Source organism: Polyodon spathula, chromosome 13 (genome assembly GCF_017654505.1).
Source record: "Polyodon spathula isolate WHYD16114869_AA chromosome 13, ASM1765450v1, whole genome shotgun sequence".
NCBI lineage: Eukaryota > Metazoa > Chordata > Actinopteri > Acipenseriformes > Polyodontidae > Polyodon > Polyodon spathula.
This window is the reverse complement of record NC_054546.1, coordinates 14,878,801-14,896,129: the sequence shown is the minus strand read 5'-3', so window position 1 is coordinate 14,896,129 and position 17,329 is coordinate 14,878,801. Positions and strand designations below refer to the sequence as shown.

Sequence of the window (17,329 nt, the reverse complement as noted above, 5' to 3'; positions counted from 1 at the left end):
GTCGAAGCATCCAAAGCCCAGGATGGAGCTGCACCAGTATCCACCAGCAGAGGAAGATTGCCTGCTGTTTCCACCTCCACCAGCAGAGGAAGATTACCTGCAGCTCCCACTTCCACTACCATAGGGAGACTACTTGCAACTCCCACCTCCACTACAAGAGGATGACTGCCTACAGCTCTTACCTTCACCACAGGAGGAAGGATCAGGATGTGAGGCTGGCATTCCTCAGCAGCCATTGTATAGGCTGCTGAGGGGAGCACGAGGAAAAACAGCCTGGCTGCAGCAGCCTCAAAGAGGGCCAACAGAGCCACAGCCGCTCCCAGTGTGGCCAACCCCAGCAACATGACTAGTCCTGACTGCATCACCAAGGGGAGAAGCAGAGTCCCTCTGACGCCTTATAGGCCAGGGGCTCCCCTCCTGCCATCACCTCCCAAGGATCCACACCTGTTTTTACCTTATGAGGGTCTGCTGCTGCTGTCACCTTCAAAGGGCCTGCACCTGTCCCACACCGCCTGGGGTTGCCTGTCTCGCACCACCTGGGGTTGCCTGTCCTGCACCGCCTAGGGTTGACTCTCCCCAACGTCAAGGGCTGCTGAGTCTGCAACGTCTAGTGCTGTCGAGCCTGCAAAGCCTAGGGCTGCCAAACCTGCAAACCCTAGGGCCTGCACCTCACCACCCAGGGGTGTCTGCACTTCATCACCTGGGGATTCCTGCACGTAAATTCTAGGGCTGGAGCCCCAGAAAAGGGAGCTGCCAGCTACAGAGAAAGAGGGATAAGAGGAGCTCACACTGCCGCCTTCTTGGCCAGGGGCTCCCCTCCACAGTTCGAAGGGTCCAGAGCTGCTGCGGGTTGGGGATCCGGCATCGCCGTCCCCTGGGGTCACCAGCTCTGCCTCGCCCGGGTTGCCAGTTCTGTTTCGCCTGGGATCGCCAGCTTTGCTTCGACTAGTGTCGCCAGCTCTGCCTCGTCTGGGGTCGCCAGCTCTGGTTTGCTTAGGGTCGCCAGCTTACCGTCGCCTGGGGTCATCAGCTCGCCATCGCCCGGGGTCGCCTGCTCGCCATCACCTGGGGATGTCTCCGCACCGGGGTTGCCAGTGTGCCATGGCCCAAGTTGCAACTGGTGGGCCAGTGGAAGCCTCCGTTGTTTTGTGTGTTTTGGATCGGCAGGGAGGGGATTAAATTCCTCCCTGCCAAAATACATGTGAGAATGCGGCTGAAGCCTTAATTATGTAATTGTTAATTAATGATTAATTGGGCTCCAGCTACAGAATATAACTCAGAAGAAATCCCTTGTCAGAGAAGAGTGTCTAGAAACAGAGAACAGCAGCAAGGAGGTAAAGAAAAATAATTGAAACGAAACTATTGCTATGCATCCTGGCTCAAAACCAGCATGACACTTATTTGCTCTTATAGTTATTATTTGGCTGTTTTGTTTTGGCCAACGAGCCATTTTGTCTTTGGTAAAGTGTTTTGTTTTAGTTTAAATCTTAAATCTTAGTTTAAATGTGCAAGCAGCTCTTTGCATACCCCAGCACTGCCCTGCGTTTCTGTATCTTCTGGGTCTGTGACTTCATCTACCAGCCATCCTTGTGACAGGTATATACTGTAAACCCTGGTAATTCTATTCATCAGGTGCTGTTGCTAAATATTACAGTAAAGCCATTCTCAGTAGTTCAAGCCTGTTTATATCAGAGAGAGTGTAACTTGTTTCGAAAACTGACACATCAAGACTCATGTGTCTTTAAAGAGCATCTTAACAGATGTATTGTGTGAATTGACTACAGCGCTTAATTTATCACCCGGCTACAGTACATAAACACACACAAATATTGTTTTCACTGCCAGTAAAAACAAACTTATATTAGGTAATCAGGTTAGGTAATGCTTTGATAGTTGGTAAGGTTGAGTTGAAGTTTATGTTGTCTCTGTTTTTTAGTAGGGAACATCAAAGACGGTCATTGTACATTTAAATTGAAAATGTTCCAAAATGTGGGGTGTGCATAACGTCCATCTGCACCCTGAAACCAGACTGTGGAACTCAATGGCCTATGGATTCTGTTTTGTTATAATTGCTATTTATAAATTAATTCACCAACCTCCAATATTTCCCTGGCAGTTTAATATATTCACAGTCCTCTGGTTTTACCTTTATATGTTATTTTCTGCAGTCAGTTTTGTGAAGAAATGTAACTTCCATAATAAAACTAATTGTGGATACAAGTCCAGATTGGTCTTTGTCTTTTATCCATGCAGTATATCTATAAATATATTTTCTTTTTTGTTAATTAAAACTACCGAGTAAGTAGATTCAAAATCCTCTGGTACTGTCAAATTGTCTAAATAGTGTGTGTTTTTTTTTTTCCAAGGGGTATAAGTTAATCAAATCAACCACAAAGAGATCTACACAGAAGAAAGGCATCCTTACCAAATGATCTTCAATGGCAATGGATCTGTATCGCAATTGGCACAATGGCATCTAAAGTGGTATTAGTCAATGGTACAATGGCACTGGTAACATTCATATTTTGACATACAAATAGCATCACAATTGTATGTCAAGACAAACTAATAATACATTTCAGTACAGCACAATACCAGGATCATTGTGCAATATGCTTGTAATACTGTGGTCTGCTAATGGTTCACGAGAATCAGGTCATTACATATTGTATCATAATGGCATTTTTCATAGGTTTTCCTGCTTGACTAAAATGTTTCTTTAGTGTTGTTTATGTCTTATAAATAACAAAGTCGGCACCGTCCATTTTTTTTTTTTCACAGATTAAGCAAATTAGTACAAGTAGCTCATTTTTCAATAGTTTGTATTTTTCAATACTTTGAGATGGGAATTATGACAAAGGGAAGTTTTCCCTTACTCATTTTGTTTTTAAAGACACATCTAGTGCTGCAATTAAGCTGTATAACCTCCTTCTGCTGCAAGTCCTACCTTACAGCTAAAACATATACATTAATTTGACTTGCAATTTTCTGGAAGAATGTAGTATAAACAGATATATTTGTGTTAAATGTAGCTTATTCACTGTTTTCGAACAATTTAAAACAAGTACAAATTTAGTCTGAACAATGAAAACACTAAAGAATTAAACTGACAAATTGTAGTATTGTTGGTTTAGATGCTTCTTTTATGTACAGTACCCAAATATCTGTGAAAAAATCCAGATACTGTTATCATGGTAAACTGTCGGGAGACAGCTTGTGTCTCAAGGGACAACGTGACCTCAGAGACTAGCAGACTAAACGGGGCCCCAACACTGATGAGCTGGAAATCAGGGGCGTCGTCCTGGGTTTGGCAACAACTTTTCCAACTGTGTTACAACTTTCTTTGAGCCATGACATCACAACATTCAAATTCAACAATACAGTATTTGACAAACTGCTCTGCTGCAATCATACAGGACTGGGACTGTAAACGACAAGCCCTCCCTATTTGTTAGGAACTTTAAAAGGCGGCGCTTTGGTTAGCGGCATTATTACTTGAGAAGTCTGGGTGATGGTTCTTTGTGTTGTCAAGAAAGGAAGTTTAAGATACCCTGTTGATATTCCACAGTTTGAATCGCCTGCTGCTAAACATTCCGAAGACTGTTATTGATTGACATTTTTCATATCATAAACTTGAGTACTTTACACAATTCTAAACCATGACGTTTGTTCAGATTGTGTGCGCTCTTATTGCTAGACTGCTTTTCATTCTTCACTCTTTGATAGCAGTTGGCCGGGTTATTTTTGTTAAACATTCTTGGTATTCATTTCTCACCCTTCTAAATCTGCCGCTTGTAATTGAAATGGTCATAACTCTGAAAAGGAGGAGAGGCAAAGATTACAAATGGTAAGTTAATGTGAAATATAATTTGAAAACTCACCGTAGTATTTATTTATTTAAAGTTGTGAAAGGTTTAAAATCAGTTGTGCTTAAAACCTTTGTGGTAATGATCTATTTGAATTGGACACAATGTAGCATATCATAACATCAATGTAGCATTCATAACACCTATAATGCAAAAACATTATATTTTAATAGATCTCAGTAATAGCAATGTCATATAGTTCCAGTCACATATGCACTTAAAATGCTGACTTTTCATTTTTCAGTACATTTGGTTTGTAACATGTTGTCAAAGTGATTATGATGAATTGTCCACGTAGTTATAAAGTGATATATTAGCAGTCTGTACCAGGTTTTGTAAATGCCATATAGTGCCTAATTCAAATAAAGGATAACCTACGTAAACCTTTTGCAGATACATGTACAACCACTTCCAGGAACCAGGGTCAGTAATCTCGATACATTGTGTTTATGATACAGACTATCATCACTCAGCAGTTTGTTAGATATTTTGTACCCCATACAGTTTTAAAAGTGTATTACCAGCTTCTTCAGATGCTATAAAACGTATTCTGCAGTATTAAACAATATATTATATATATTATATATATATATATATATATATATATATATATATATATATATATATATATATATATATATATATAGATAGATAGATAGATAGATATAGACCACTTATGTTAAAATGCGTATGTTAATAACCAACAAATTAAATTACGGAATGAAACTACTTGTGGATTAAAGTAGTTAACAGACACTAGAATTCTTTTTTTTTCTCTTTTTTTATAAAACTGAACAGAATTGTGGGAGACTAAATATTTTTTTTTTTTTATAGTACTATAAAAAATTATAGTTATAAAAACTACAGCTTTCGTCACTTATATATCCACAAATATGTAGTATTTTTGACACAATAACTATAGTTAAATGCAGTACACCAACAGTTTTCTGCAGTGGTATTAGAAAATACTACAGTGCTTTTTTAAAAGGTGCTATTCCCTACTATTGTACAATTATACTGCTCTCCCATGCAGGTCGGCCGTTCCGTTAGTATTACTCAGTAATGGTCTCCACTGGGATGACACACATTAATGACACGGGCTCTAAAGCACCACTGCTTACTGATGAAACCCGTTACTGGGACACTCGAGTCTGCCTCTCAAAAAGTTAACTCTCAGTCAAACAAATGTAAATAAATAAATAATGACATTGTCATACCTGTCAACATTGAGTTTTCAAAATAAGGAAACTTTTGTAAACTGAAATCTTAGTGGCCTAACAAATGCATACAACTATTCCACTTTATTATTTGGTAGCATGATAGACTGTGATACGGTGCTCCTTCCAATTGTTTTTTATAAAGGAAAAATATCAAACAGAAAGACAACCATGACATGCTTCACAATCAGATTATGTGGTTCTCACTGTACTGTAGGTGGCTGTTTTGGCAGTAACCAATATATTGTAAACCAGTCCACTGTAGTTGATTTTGCACCACGGCAAAACATACTCAGTTGGCATTGTAACTTTCGTCACACAACAAACCTAAAGCTGAGTTTGGTACTGCACATTGACCTCGTCATCAAAGGATGAGCTATGGCACCTATTTTATAGCAAGAAAAAAACTCAAAATTATATATATATATATATATATATATATAAAACCAAAATACACAACCACGTGGTATTACAACGTTACTACACTGCACATTGTTATGTATATGTTTTGATGTTTAGTGCTGACTGCATTCTAGCCAGGCACTGTTGACTCTGTTTTGGTTTCACAGCAGTTGCTGTTGAGCTCCTGCTTTACTGCTGTTGTACTGCACTGTATGTTTTAACAGAGTCTAACTGCCATAAGTTGGGTGGATGTACAAGAGTCAGAGTGAGTGTAATAAATATGTTGTTGTTGAAAGAAGCATCGTCTGTGCATGTTTATATACATAACATCCGGCGACAAGGATGGCAGATTTTTCGCTTACCCAGCCACCTCTGTTTCTAGCACTGTCTGGAGACACACCGGTTCCTTGGAATCGTTGGATTAAATCTTTTGTGACTTACCTAATCACCACGGGTCTTGATGTGGTGGAAGACGCTCGAAAGTGGGCGAGCCTCACACTCTGCTTAGGAATGGAAGGTCAAAGGGTCTTTGCCACACTTGGCACAGTAACCACTTATGCTATCATCACACTCACGGCTCACTTTGGATCTACTCAAAGCATCTTCCTTAAGCGATTCCAGTTTAGACAGCGCTCGCAACAGCCGGGTGAGTTTGTTTCACAGTATATTCCCTCGCTATGTGAACTCGCAGCCCCATGCAAATTCTACACTGTATGAAGAAATGATCCGTGACCAACTGATTGAAAAGACCTCTAGTCTTCAGCGGAAATCCTTCAGGTCCTCTCATCGTGGCAGCAATGCTGGCCTGCCATTTTTGATCTAGTGGGCCTCCTCACTGACTTCATTCACCACCAAAAGTGGACCCCACTGTGACACTCTGTTGTGCAACCTCTGTGCCGTGGTCCTCTCTCCCTCTGGGACGATGTCTCTGCTGAGTTACAGCATCTACAGACAGCAGGTATTATTGAACCTCACAATGCCTCACCTTGGATATCAAACCTGATTATTATCTACAAGAAAACAAGTGGCCTGCACCTCTGTGTCAACCTTAGAGCTGTCAACAAGGCCATCATTCACAATAGATATCCCTTGCCAACACCAGAAGAATTAATGGCACATTTTTATGGTTCCACCATCTTCAGTAAGCTAGGCCTGGGTCAAGGGTCTCTTGAAGTCCCCCTCGCCCCAGTCAGCAGAGATTTGACAGACTTTGTGACACATTTCGCTACAGACGGATGTCATTCGGGCCCTGCTTTCAAAAAATAATGGCCTCCATCTTTGCTAGCATCCCTGGGGTTTGTATTTACCTTAATGAGAAACAGTCTCACAACTGGCCTCATTCCTGGGCATGACTACACACAACCTTCGGTTCCTTCCCCAGTTTTCGACCATTACCTCACCGCTATGCCTGCCAGCTACTAAAAAAGGATGCATACTGGGTCATGGCTGCCCCAACCCTTGTTATGTGTGATGCATCTGCAATGGCGCTGGTGGCTGTCTTTTCACAGGTTCAGGATGGCATTAAACGCCCTGTTGCTTTCTCATTTCGAGCACGGAGCCCAACTGAACAAAAGTACTCTGTTGGGGAGAGGGAAGCATTGGCATGTGTCTGGGCCTGTGAGAGATGGTATTTATATGGTTGAAAGCTCACATTAAAACAAATCATGAAGCCCTAACTGCTCTGTTGGCAACATCAGGAACTGGACACGAGCCCCTCAGACTATACAGGTGGGCAGACAGTCGACAGCAATATCATTTCCAACCAGAATTCACACCGGGGTACAACAATTCAGTAGCAGGTTACGGTCTGTCCTACCTTTGGAGCAGGAATCTAAGCCCAATGACACAGAGCAAGCAATAGTAAATATGCTCCAGGGGCCCATCACAGAAGTGCCAATGCAAGAATGGATGGCCACCTAAAGTGGATGAAGTCCTGGCACCATGCCATCGGGTGTGGAATGAGCTGTCCTGCTGGGGTGATGTCTGCGTGGCAAGGGGCCACATAACTGTAGTATCTACTGAGTTAAGAGCTCAGGTGCTACAGATTGCACATGAGGGCCACTTGGGAGTTGTAAAGCTGAAACAGCGATGCAGAGATCTGGTGTGGTGGCCTGGCATTGACAAAGAGATCGAGCACCTTGTCAAGGACTGCACAGCATGCTTTATTAGTGTGAAGTCCGGACAGCTGATTACAGCCCTGTTACATACTTAATGGCATGCCATCTCATCAGTGGTGGTCATATATGAACTCCTTGCATTCATATATATATATATATATATATATATATATATATATATATATATATATATATATATATATATATATATATATATATCTTTTAACAGGAAGGCTTCTCATACACAAACAAAGCCGTACACTGAATGCATGCCTGCTACAGCGGGCTCCGCTAGGTCCTAAACCCTGCTAGGTACAGACGTGGATTGTAGTAATCACTGGCTGTGACTTTTGCAGAAATGAAAGGTTTGCTGACATAAAGTGGTTTAACAGTAGTTTTTAGCAAAATAAAAAATCTGTCCCAGTGTCCAAAACAATGGGAGAGTCCCAGCAAATAAGGACGAGTTGACAGGTCCGCATTGCAGGTTCTTGTGTCTGGACTGGGGCTTTATTGAATGGGAAGTTCCATTATTACCCATAACCCACAACACCAATGCTACTATCCCTTAATTGTTTCACAGAATTGTATTTTTGAAGCAGTTAGACTAATGTAACTCGCTGTACTTCATTAATACACTCAGTGTGTCCATTAGCATTAATCACCCATTAGAAATCTGGAGGGGCTTGTACTCTCACTGCAAGCGATAAGTTTATGACTATCCTGGGACCCAAACATTACATTATATTATATTATGCTGTACTATATCAATTAGCATTTTCCAGCACAGTGCAATTTGTTTGTTATATATAAGTCCAATGCTTAACTACTAAGGTTTATATTTCTGTATATTTCGCCTGTATCAGTGTATGATATTGATGGAAGTTTAACATTAATTGCATTATGATTTTAGCAGATCATTTTGTATAGGCTTCCTTTTTTTTCGCTTTTTCATTAGAACACATTTCAACAGTTCAAATACAATTTCTAATGGTTAAATAAAGGCTTTTTTTTTTTTTTTACCTGATTTATTGATACCAACGTAATTGTTTGAATGATTAAAAAGACTTTCCTCTTAAAAAGGTTTTCTCCAGCAATCCTGCTTTATCTGATCAGTGTAATCCCATCCATTTGGATTTTGGAGGATCACTATTACCACCACGATATAAAAGACACTACAAATCTAACAAGGGTAAGTGTTTTCAGAAATATATTGAAAGCACAGTTTACACTCATGAAGACACGAGCAAAAACGTGTCTACTTGATTTGGTTTCTTAAAGGTTTTACCTTTGAACCATTTGTTATTGATACAAATATATCGAGCATCAAAAGAAATGTATCACAATTATAAAACATTTAGTTTGGAAAAAAAAGGTATATAAATGATGGACATTGACGAAATGATTTTGGTTTCTTTTTAATCATTCAATCATTCATCCTTGTCCACGACACGTTTGAGTGACTATGACTGAAGCATATGCACTTAATCACCTAATTAGTGAGACAGTTGAATGGACTCTGGATATGGAGTGATTTCAGCTGTTGAATTGCAAGCTTGAATAAAAGCAATAAAGAAAATTACAGAAAAAAACAAACCAATATGCCACATCTGTCAAGAGAGCAGCACCTTCGTGCAATCAGTATGTTGGTAGCTGGACTAGGGCAGCGTACTGTGGCTCGCGGTCTTGGGCGCTCACAGCCTGCAATTTCAAACCTGTTGAGGTGGTATAACCATACAGACTCTGTCAATGACAGGCCAAAAACTGGGAGAGCAAGAGTCACAACACCTGCCCAAGATCGACAGATCATTTTGTAGCATCTTTGTGATGTTAATTGTTAATCAACACAATAGAAAGTCATTGCACCTGCTCTAAAACAGAGTTTGTCATTTTTCAATCACATCTAGTGAATTGATCCAAATAGAAGTGATATATATATATATATATATATATATATATATATATATATATATATATATATATATATATTATATATATATATATATACGGCAAGCAGGGGTTAGACCAGGGCTAGTTGTAACAGGTAAGGGACAAGCAAAGGTACAAGACAAGTCACTGCCTAGCCCAGGTTATGTTTTTATGATTTTGAGCTACCTAATTCACCTTTTAGATTTTAGTTCAAGTTCTAGATTTTGCAATTTATATATAGAGGCATTCAGTATTGACGTTTAAACATTTTGGGTATTGACTTTAAACATGACTCTTTTATTGTTTACTAGTCGTGTTGTTTTCCAGTGCTAACCTCTGTTTGTATTCTCCTATTGTGTTTCGGGTCTATTAGACTTGAAAAAAGTTTCCAATTACAATTTCACAATTAAAGTGTTGTCATCTTCACATTTTATAACATTGTGTAATGAACATATCCACATACAGTCCTGCAATGTTTGATATTCCTCTGGACTAATTATCAGTATGAATACAACACATGTACATTTGTGGTCTGCATTGTATGTTAGGGAAGGTCTGATAGCAAGCTGAAAACACAAGTTTTGTGCACAGTTTTATGCACTTTTAAGTGTGTTTCTGAATTTCCTTTTTGACCTGTGTTTAGAAGTGTCAAGAACTGGATGAACCCAACATATCTACAAATCCAGGAAGTCAGACCGGAGGAATTCCACACCTTGACAAGGTACAACTATAAAACACCAAGGAGTGGTGTCAATAAAAAAAAAAAAAAAAAAACTTTGTCAAGGTGCTTCACTGCAAGAAATGCAATATAATCAAGATTTGCTGCAGCCGTTGCTATACTTTATGATGGCTACCATAGTTTTGGCAATGACTTGTTGTGTATATTGTTTATAAAGCCAGAAAATATGTATGTATGTATAATATGCATTGTCTAATACACCCATGAAACGTGACAAAAATATGTATTAGACATTTATTAGTTTAATTAGCCCAATGTGTCCTTTATCACAGGTTTAGTTATACTGCTAACACATAAGAATAGTTGTTTAGTTTGTCTGTAAATTGTAGTTAATTGTAATTATTTTTATGTATGTTATACAAAATTAGCTTTAAAATAAAATGAAATTACATTTGATTTAAAAAAAAGCAACATTTTTGGCTTGATTTATGATAGCAATTTAATAGACTGAATTATTAAGCATACTCAACCCATATAAATTTTTCATACCTTCTATATATTGGCCAAATGTTTTTTTTTTTTTTATTATGTTCAGGAATTAATGTTTGGTGTATAGTGGGTAGATGAAGTAATCTAAAGTGAAGTCCAATAATTGTATGTTTTAAACTTCTCATCAATAAGTGACTGATGAATAAAGAAGAATGCTTACCACTGGGGTGAAGAAGTCAAGAAGGAGACTTGTTTGAGTCTGTACCACTGCTGGTTGGCTCTCACGTTGACTGTGAAAGCAGGCTTTATTTATTTGTCACACCACTGTTTGTTTCCATACTGCCTGTTTCAGCATGTCTTGTTTGCAATGTTGATTTGTGTAGGCCCAGATTGGTTTATACTAGAATGCTGATAGTCCTTTTTCCTTTCGTGTGGAGGGTCTTCGTCTGTTGAACTCCACGTGCTCTGATGCTTGGAAATTAGGACTTCACCAGACTTTATTGCTGACACTGATCATCGGAAAGTGGCTTCTTCCAGTTGGAATTGGCATCTCCAAGGACCAGTTGTCACAGCTCCTGCTTATCTTTGTTGGGATTGCGGCGGATATACTTGAATTCACAAGTGAAACGCTTTCTGAGGACAAAGTCAAGTGAGTTACTTAATATGAGTTTGAGGTGTAATGCAAGAGTAATGTCTGTTATGCTTGTATGTGATTTAGCATCACTGTTGTATACAGTGTGAATCGACTTTGTGTCTATTTAAAAATCCCACATGTTAATGTCAAGTATATAATATATTGGCGGTGTGTGCATTGCTGAGTACTGTCTTCACTCCTTCCAACTTAGGACAAACACAGTTCTGGTGTATACGATTCTTGCTGTATGGACATGGAGTATGTTACAGTTTCCTCTTCATGTTGCAGGTGAGTTAGACTTGTATTTGATTTAAAAAATAATATATACTGTATAGGCTGGGTCACACTAATAAGGACAATTATGGATCAAATTCAAACAAAGTTATAAAGTTTAGAGTTTAGATTTATAATCAAGTAAAGCGCACCAAGAAAAAAATATATGACGTCTCTCATTTCCTCTGTCCTCCAAATTCAGTTATGTATCTTTGAAAACACAATATATAAATGCACATGTATATTCAATTAATTTTGCTCAACATATTAGTGATGTAAAAATAGGCCTTTTCCCTACCATTTAAAAACTATGCATATATTGGTTTTTATTGGCGCCTATGTCATCTGCTTTATAATAATAATCCATGACCGATAAATAACAAACAAGTGTACTTTTGAAAATTATTTATAAAGCCTTGATTATCACTTTGCAATGTTTACAAGAAGAACGTATTACATAACCTCTGCTGCCTCCCATGTTGTCCATTTATTTTGAAACATAATCCTGACACTGTTGATATTATCATTCCTACATCTTGGGTCATAAATCACCTGGGAAGTACTGTACATTTCTCAATTTTTACTCTGGAGAGAATTCCCCTTATGAACACAACTTATACGCAGTATATGTATCCAGATCATGCTCTTTTCTGCAATAACGATTATTTTCTGCAACTACAAAGAAACCACTCATTTCAATCAGAGCACCAACACTACTGCAGGATGGAGCTGGATTCGGATACAGTACGATTCTTATAAGAGAAAGTCTCTTTCTCCTGACAAAACCTCTCCCAACTACAAGCTGAGAAATGTAATCCCCCAAAAGACATTGCTCCGATTCAGTCAACGCAGGATACAGCGAAGGGAAAGTAATGCGTTTCTTGTAAACACTGCATGGGGTTCTGTAACACTTTCTGTTGAATGCACTGAACAAGTCGGTTACACAGTTTTAATTAACATGTTGTGTTGTTTTGTAAATAGTAATAAACACGGAGTCTTCAGATGCCTGCCAAAACCCACTATCTTCATCGCTGCTGTCCACCCACATGGCAGACATATGGAACATTATAATAAGCCTCTTTATACACGATGGTCCATTCTTTGTAGTGCGCATGGTGGTGATGTTCTCATACGGAGTCATACACCAGATGCTGGTGTTCTTCACTATTAAAAACTGCTTGGTGGTCACACTACAGCTGTACCGCCTATACGTGATTATTGAAGAGTACCGGACTTCTAACTAGAGCAGCATGAGTACCAGAGGAACAGAGCTTACTTGTTGTTCATTTCTTATTTCTATGTATATGTAACTGTAGGGAGGTGCACTTTTAATTGTATAATGCAATTTTTTAAGTGTTGTAAACTTTAATTTGTGCACTAGTGTATAGAAAACATGGCAATAGTAAATGCATGGAAAAAGCATGGCATAACTAAATGATGATGCATAACAATTAAACACAAACGTAGTTAAACTGGAGGTGTTTATACTTGGTGCCATCTACTAATTTCAATATTTTGATTCTAATTTCAATAAAGGCTGGTTATTATTAAATGTATTAACATTTGGCATGCATGGAATGCTGATTTCTCACTGGAGTGGAGACATCAAGGTTCTTGGTTCATATCTCCAGTTCTGAATCCAGTCGGGCGCTCCTGGATCAAGGTTAAGGGGAAAAGAAAACATCTTTGTGTACTGAGCACGAGTGTTCTATTGACATTGTACAGTCTGTGCTATGACAAGTCATGTAGAAGCTGTGATGAATTCAATGCAGGTCATAACCGGTTGTAATAAAGATACACTGAGTGGGTGTCTGCACTACTTTTCTTTATAAACGTATCATTGTTGATTGAATTTCTGAAACCACATGATATCAATACTTCTGGACACCATTGTAAGTAGCAATCTCTTGGGTAGCACTTTATCTTAAAGCACTTTGTTATTAAACCAGTAACTTAAGAGTAGCTAGTTTCAAATATCTTTCCCTTCCTATTTTATAGGGTTTGCATTCATTCTGAGTGGCTCTGGGTTCTGTTTCTCCAATATTGAGCTATTATCTTTTTGTCTAAATCTGCATTTCCCTTGCTTTGCACTTGATTGGAGAATCCTAAGTGGCAAGACCCTTCCTCAGTCCATTCAAATCATGTGACAATGTAGCCTTTTCTCTACATACTCTGCCTAGATTTGTATTTGTAAAGTTCCTAGAACTGGTTGAAAAGTGATTATGCAACATGGCAATGTTTATTTTTGTTCACTGATTAGTGCAATTTATATTATGTAATGTTTAAAGGGGACAGTCCTTCTTCTTGAATCTAAAGCCCCTTTTACAATGGCAGTGCTACCCGGGTCTGGACCCGGGTTCTTGCTACCCAGGTAACAATCCCAGGTAGTGTGAAACCACATACCTGGGTTTTAACTTGGGTCCTAGCGACTCACCTCAGGATGTGGGTTAACATGCTTTGACCCAGGTTGAGCGAGACAATATGCATGACTGACAACTAAATAATAAACAGCTACACCTGCGTGAAGGTTTCACTTCTGCAAGGGATGTTTTAGTTTTTTCTGTTTAGCTGTATTTTTTATTGATTGAGACACACCAGGAGTCAGATTGCAGCAGGGGTGAAGAAACATTTGCTCTAATCAACATTTGGGCCGACAGTTCAATCCAGAGAAGCTTGGGTGGAAGCGTCCGTAACAAGCTGCTTCCGGGGCATTGATGAGCGTACTGTTTACTTGCATCTGTCACCCAGGTCAACCCTGCTTTGTCAAAAGCAACGTAACATCATGTAGCCGACATGCATGACACCGGTTCCTGACCTGGGTAGTTTCCGACCTGAGTAGAGCATGCCAGTGTGAAAGGAGCTATAGTTTCAAATCTTTATTAAAAAAAAAAATTGTAACATGGAAAATACTTCATTATTAATCCCTCCCAGAAATAAAAATAGCATTCATTTGTTCAAATATGTATGCCTTTTCAGGCCAGGTACCACAAAACAATGCAGTTGTCATCTTTAATTGCATTTTCTGTCATCAGTGAAGTAGTTAAACAATGCTAAAGGTTAGTATTTCCTGGTCGCAGGGAATAGGATATTTTGAACTGATGCCAATCGCGTTCATTGAAACAATGATGTCTCTGCATAGGACAAGAGATAAGTGAATATCTGGACCTTCACGCTTTCATGAAGAAAAGATAAAAAGGTAATTGGATAACTGGCAAGAGATATAAAAACTAATTGTGGATACAGGCCAGATTGGTCTTTGTCTTTTATCCATGCAGTATGTCTATAAACATATTTTCTTTTTTGTTATTTAAAACTACTGAGTAAGTAGACTCAAAATCCTCTATTACTGTCAAATTGTCTAAATAGTGTGGTTTGTCCCAAGGGGTATAAATTAATCAAATCAACCACAAAGAGATCTACACAGAAGAAAGGCATCCTTACCAAATGATCTTCAATGGCAATGGATCTGTATCGCAGTTGGCACAATGGCATCTAAAGTGGTATTAGTCAATGGTACAATGACACTGGTAACATTCGTATTTTGACACAAAATCATGTAGGAACTGTACTGCTTTGACATCTTCCTAGATAACACTTTGATAAAGGTATGTCTAATTAATGTGGCCAATCCAAATCCAAGTCTATAAAGAAGACTGCATAAAATATGATGTAGTACATCAATCTGGACCACAATAGTTAAATTATGTAAAAAAAACATTCAAGCAATTACTGTACAGCACATAATAAATAATTCCAATTGTTCTGGATATAAATAACATTTCCTAATGACATTATAAATTCATTTATCAAAAACAAAATAAAGGAATCTGTTATGAATTCTGCTTGTTTTTTCATAATGAACCGAAGCAAATTAAATCCCACACGGAAAAAACTAAACAAAAGCTGAATGAAACCACTTCAAAGTACTCTCCAGCAGCAAGCACTTCACTCCCCAGCAGCTGCAATTCATTTGTCTCTCTCATTGTCCAGGTCAACTGTGTCACGGGAAGTGCGGAGGATTTGTCCCAGTTAGTTTCTAGGGTGGGATGCACACACACTAAGAGAGGAGTTCATTTTCTCTGAAATGTTTATCTGTGGATTCTCCAGGCATCCACTGGATCCACCTAATGGCTATTCTATAAAGGCTCGACTGAGCTATGGAAGGCAGGCACATTTTGCTCTCTTGAGATGGTCACACATTTAAATGAGATATCAGACAACAGGCAGGAAAGGGAGAGAGGGAGACAGATGAAAATCATAAGACACATCTATATTAGCCAAGTCATTATTACTCAGTGTGACTTTCGATGCATTAATAAAACTGTTGTGTTAGTGCTGACATAAACACTGCTGCCTGGCTACAAAGGCATTATTGCATGTCCTTTGTTTTTTATACAGCTCCCTTACCTTTAAGGATGTTTCCAATCATTCTGAGTGGTTTTTAATGTATGCAGCAACTGCTTTCAGCAGCTGCTCTTCATTCCTAGCTGCCATAGTTTTCTGTAATGTAAGCTAAATCAGCCAAAGTGTCTATCCCTATATTAGTAAGTGCAAGCTGCATCTAATGCACAGCAGTGTAGTGATAGATCACAAGATGGCGCTGGCTCTTATTTTAATAAAGCTGATCTTGCCTATGAGATCAGATGAAAGCACCTAAAAAGTAAATTCAAAACAACAGTATTTGAGTCTTTGCAATAAGAGCCACCCAGAATTACTGTAAACATCATAACTAGGTAAGGGACAGTAAGAAAAAAAGAAATCTGAAACTGCTTCTATTGCAATACGAACCATTGAACAAAAGAAAATTACACTTGAAGCCAATTACTATTATAGGGAGGACTTTTTTTGTACAGCTAACATTTTCCTCTTCATCTGATCTAATTCACCTACATGAGGTCTGAAGAAAGAGGAAATATTTGTATTGTATTGAATCTGAGGCATACATCGAATAAGTGAAAAGGACCAAAGTCATATGACACAGAGCTTCCTTTATTAGGGGGACAAGACAAAACCGAATGATCCATTGACAGTTGCATAACTAGTCTAATTTTATTAATTAATACATATTACAAACACAGTACCAGTTGTACATAGGTTCTGTAATAAGCAGTGACCAACTCACTCACATCGTGCCAAGACAGATTAACGCTTTTGGTTGCCGTGACTACCAAGATCCCATTGTCTGACAGAAAACAGAGAATGCAAATAGAGGCTTATAAGCTTTTATTGACTAAAATATTTTCTAGTTCAGTGGTTCTCAAACTGGGGTCCAAGGAAAGGTTGCCGAGGGGTCCCCTGGAAATCCCAGAGACTTTTCTTTTGTAAAGCATATTTAATGTACATATTTTTTTATTTCACTGTTGTGTTGAGATACAGGCCTTGTGCTTCTTACAGTACAATAGGCATAAAACATCACTGCAGTACAGTTTTGCTTTCTCATTTCTGGTTTGTTTTTTCCTCCTTATTCAATTTTTTTAACCTCAAACAAAAACATTTGAGAACCTCTCTTCTAGTCAGCAACATTTAAAATCTACAGTTTGACACTTACATATAATATCTTGGAGCCTGTTTACTACATTCTTCCATATTTTAGCCATCTGTACACCCTAACTTGTCAGAAAGTTGATGGCCCAGTTTTGTTTACAATCCCCAGTGGAACTTTAAGCTGTCATCAATTTCTCTTTGAGCCTAGGAAGCAAAACATTAATTAGAAAGGGGCGGGGGGG

At 38.6% G+C, this 17,329-nt stretch overlaps 1 protein-coding gene across 1 annotated transcript; it reads left to right on the top strand.

Moving 5' to 3' along the window:
- The first annotated feature begins 3,376 nt into the window (after positions 1–3,376).
- Positions 3,377–13,405, top strand: LOC121325466 (transmembrane protein 26-like). Its single transcript, XM_041267958.1, has 6 exons — positions 3,377–3,847; positions 8,683–8,791; positions 10,172–10,249; positions 11,134–11,345; positions 11,542–11,618; positions 12,585–13,405. The coding sequence occupies exons 1-6, from the start codon at positions 3,660–3,662 to the stop codon at positions 12,845–12,847; spliced, it is 927 nt and encodes a 308-aa protein (XP_041123892.1). The 5' UTR covers positions 3,377–3,659; the 3' UTR covers positions 12,848–13,405.
- The last annotated feature ends 3,924 nt before the right edge of the window (positions 13,406–17,329 follow it).